The sequence below is a fragment of the Nematolebias whitei genome, chromosome 1 (genome assembly GCF_014905685.2).
Source record: "Nematolebias whitei isolate Nwh7 chromosome 1, NemWhi1, whole genome shotgun sequence".
NCBI lineage: Eukaryota > Metazoa > Chordata > Actinopteri > Cyprinodontiformes > Rivulidae > Nematolebias > Nematolebias whitei.
In genome coordinates, this window is record NC_056498.1 from 42510560 (window position 1) to 42512439 (window position 1880).

The window sequence follows — 1880 nt, forward strand, 5'->3', positions numbered from 1 at the left end:
TACTTCCTGTGTGTAACCTCTGTACTTTGTGTACTTCCTGTGTGTAACCTCTGTTCTTTGTGTACTTCCTGTGTGTAGTTCCTGACCACCCTGTCCCGGTGGTGTACCCAGACTCAGTCTGTGATCCTGAACAACCTGAAACCTCGAAGCCGTCGAGCCGACGAGACGAGAGAGGATTACCTCAGAAACACACGGTAACACACAAAAATACTCTTGTGTCGTTGTTGTTGTTATTTACAGACCTGGAGCTGGTAAATAAGCCCACACAGCAAACATTAAAGCTCTGATAACATCTGGACCACGAGGACAGACCCTGCCATGAAAACAGCAGCTGAAGGTGTTCACTCAGGTGACTGTTGATGTTTGTCCATCAGAGGCAGCGTGGAGCTGGGGGTGGAGCTTCTGCTCCGCTCAGCAGGGGGACGTCTCCTCCACCTGTCTGTCTCTCACTGTCCCCACGTTCTGACAGACAGGACACTCTGGCTCGCCAGCTGCTACAGCAGGAACCTGCAGACACTCACGTACAGGTGAGACTAGAATACCTGTCTGTCTGATCATCTGTCTGTCTGCCAGTCTGTCTCAGAAACTGGTTTCTCAGAACACACCATTGGTTGGTTCTCTAACTATCTCTCAGATCAGAGGCAATGTGTTCAACATAATGGTACTTCCTCCAGTTATTTAACGGTTAACAATGGTGTACCACAAGGCTCAGTCTTAAGACCCACCCTCTTTATAATCTACATACATAATGTAGGTCAGAGCATCCCTAATGCATCCATACATTTCTATGCTGATGACACAGTTGTTTATTGTCGAGCTAAAACTGTTGCTAAGGCTTTCCAGCTTTTGAAATCTGCCTTTGACATCATCCAGACTGATTTGTTCCACCTCAAACTGGTGCTAAACGCTGATAAAACCAAAGGGATGCTTTTTTCAAATAGGAAGTTGGTCCCAGCAGTTCTTCCTCTGATTTTATCCTCAAATGGTGTCCCCATTGAGTTTGTTGACTCCTATAAATATTTGGGTATCTTGGTCGACTCACATCTCTCTTTTAGGTCGTTTTCACACGAGATAGTCCGGTAGACTCTGTTCGGTTCTGGACCAATATTCATGACCTTTTGTTACATTTGAGCTGGTGCGTTTGCATTCACACTGCACTGTGCAGTCGAGCCAATCTGTTGAACCAACCTGTTCCCCCGCTCGCCTGTGGGGGCGCTGCACCAAGAACTACTGAAAGAAACAACACAAAAACCTCTGAAGACACGTCTTCTTCTTATTCTTTTGTAAATAAAAATAAAAACTAAGTGGCATCAAGTTTTAGCAGTTTTAGGAGTTCTATTTTGTCATTTTTCAAAAATGGACTCAGCATGAGCAGAAGATGAGACAGAAGACCATGGAGAATATTGTTTTTCACACAAGGCAGCTGACGGCTCCATATAAGAGAAATGTGTGTTTGTTTGTCCTGTGGAGCGGGCCCGGTCTGTTTACATTCACACTGTACTGGAACCGTGCTGAAGTTCGCTTCTACCGGACCCAGACCTAGGTTTTAGCCCGGGCCAGAGTTCAATGGCGCGTTCACACCTCCCTAAAGGAACCGGACTTTCTAGGAAAAGGAGCTAGAGTTCGATTAAAGCGACTAAACAGGGATAGTGTGAATGCACCCTTAAGCTCCATGTGGAAAACTTGGTAAAGAAACTGAAAGTTAAACTGGGTTTCTTTTTCAGAAACAGATCCTGTCTAACCCTGAATGTTAGGAAACACCTTGTATCTGTGACTTTCCTTCCCTCCATTGATGACGGTGACATTATTTACATGAACGCTCCTACAAGCACCCTGCAGATGTTGGATGCTGCAGATGTTGGATGCTGCAGATGTTGGAT

The 1880-nt window shown here is 45.5% G+C and overlaps 1 protein-coding gene across 1 annotated transcript in view; it reads left to right on the plus strand.

Moving 5' to 3' along the window:
• LOC119417985 (F-box only protein 41-like) overlaps positions 1-1880 on the plus strand; it is a 22452-nt gene that overhangs the window by 15518 nt on the left and 5054 nt on the right. The window contains exons 10-11 of the mRNA XM_037685264.1: positions 79-194; positions 375-527. Of these exons, the coding sequence (XP_037541192.1) occupies positions 79-194; positions 375-527 (269 nt within the window). The remainder of the gene's footprint in view (positions 1-78; positions 195-374; positions 528-1880) is intronic.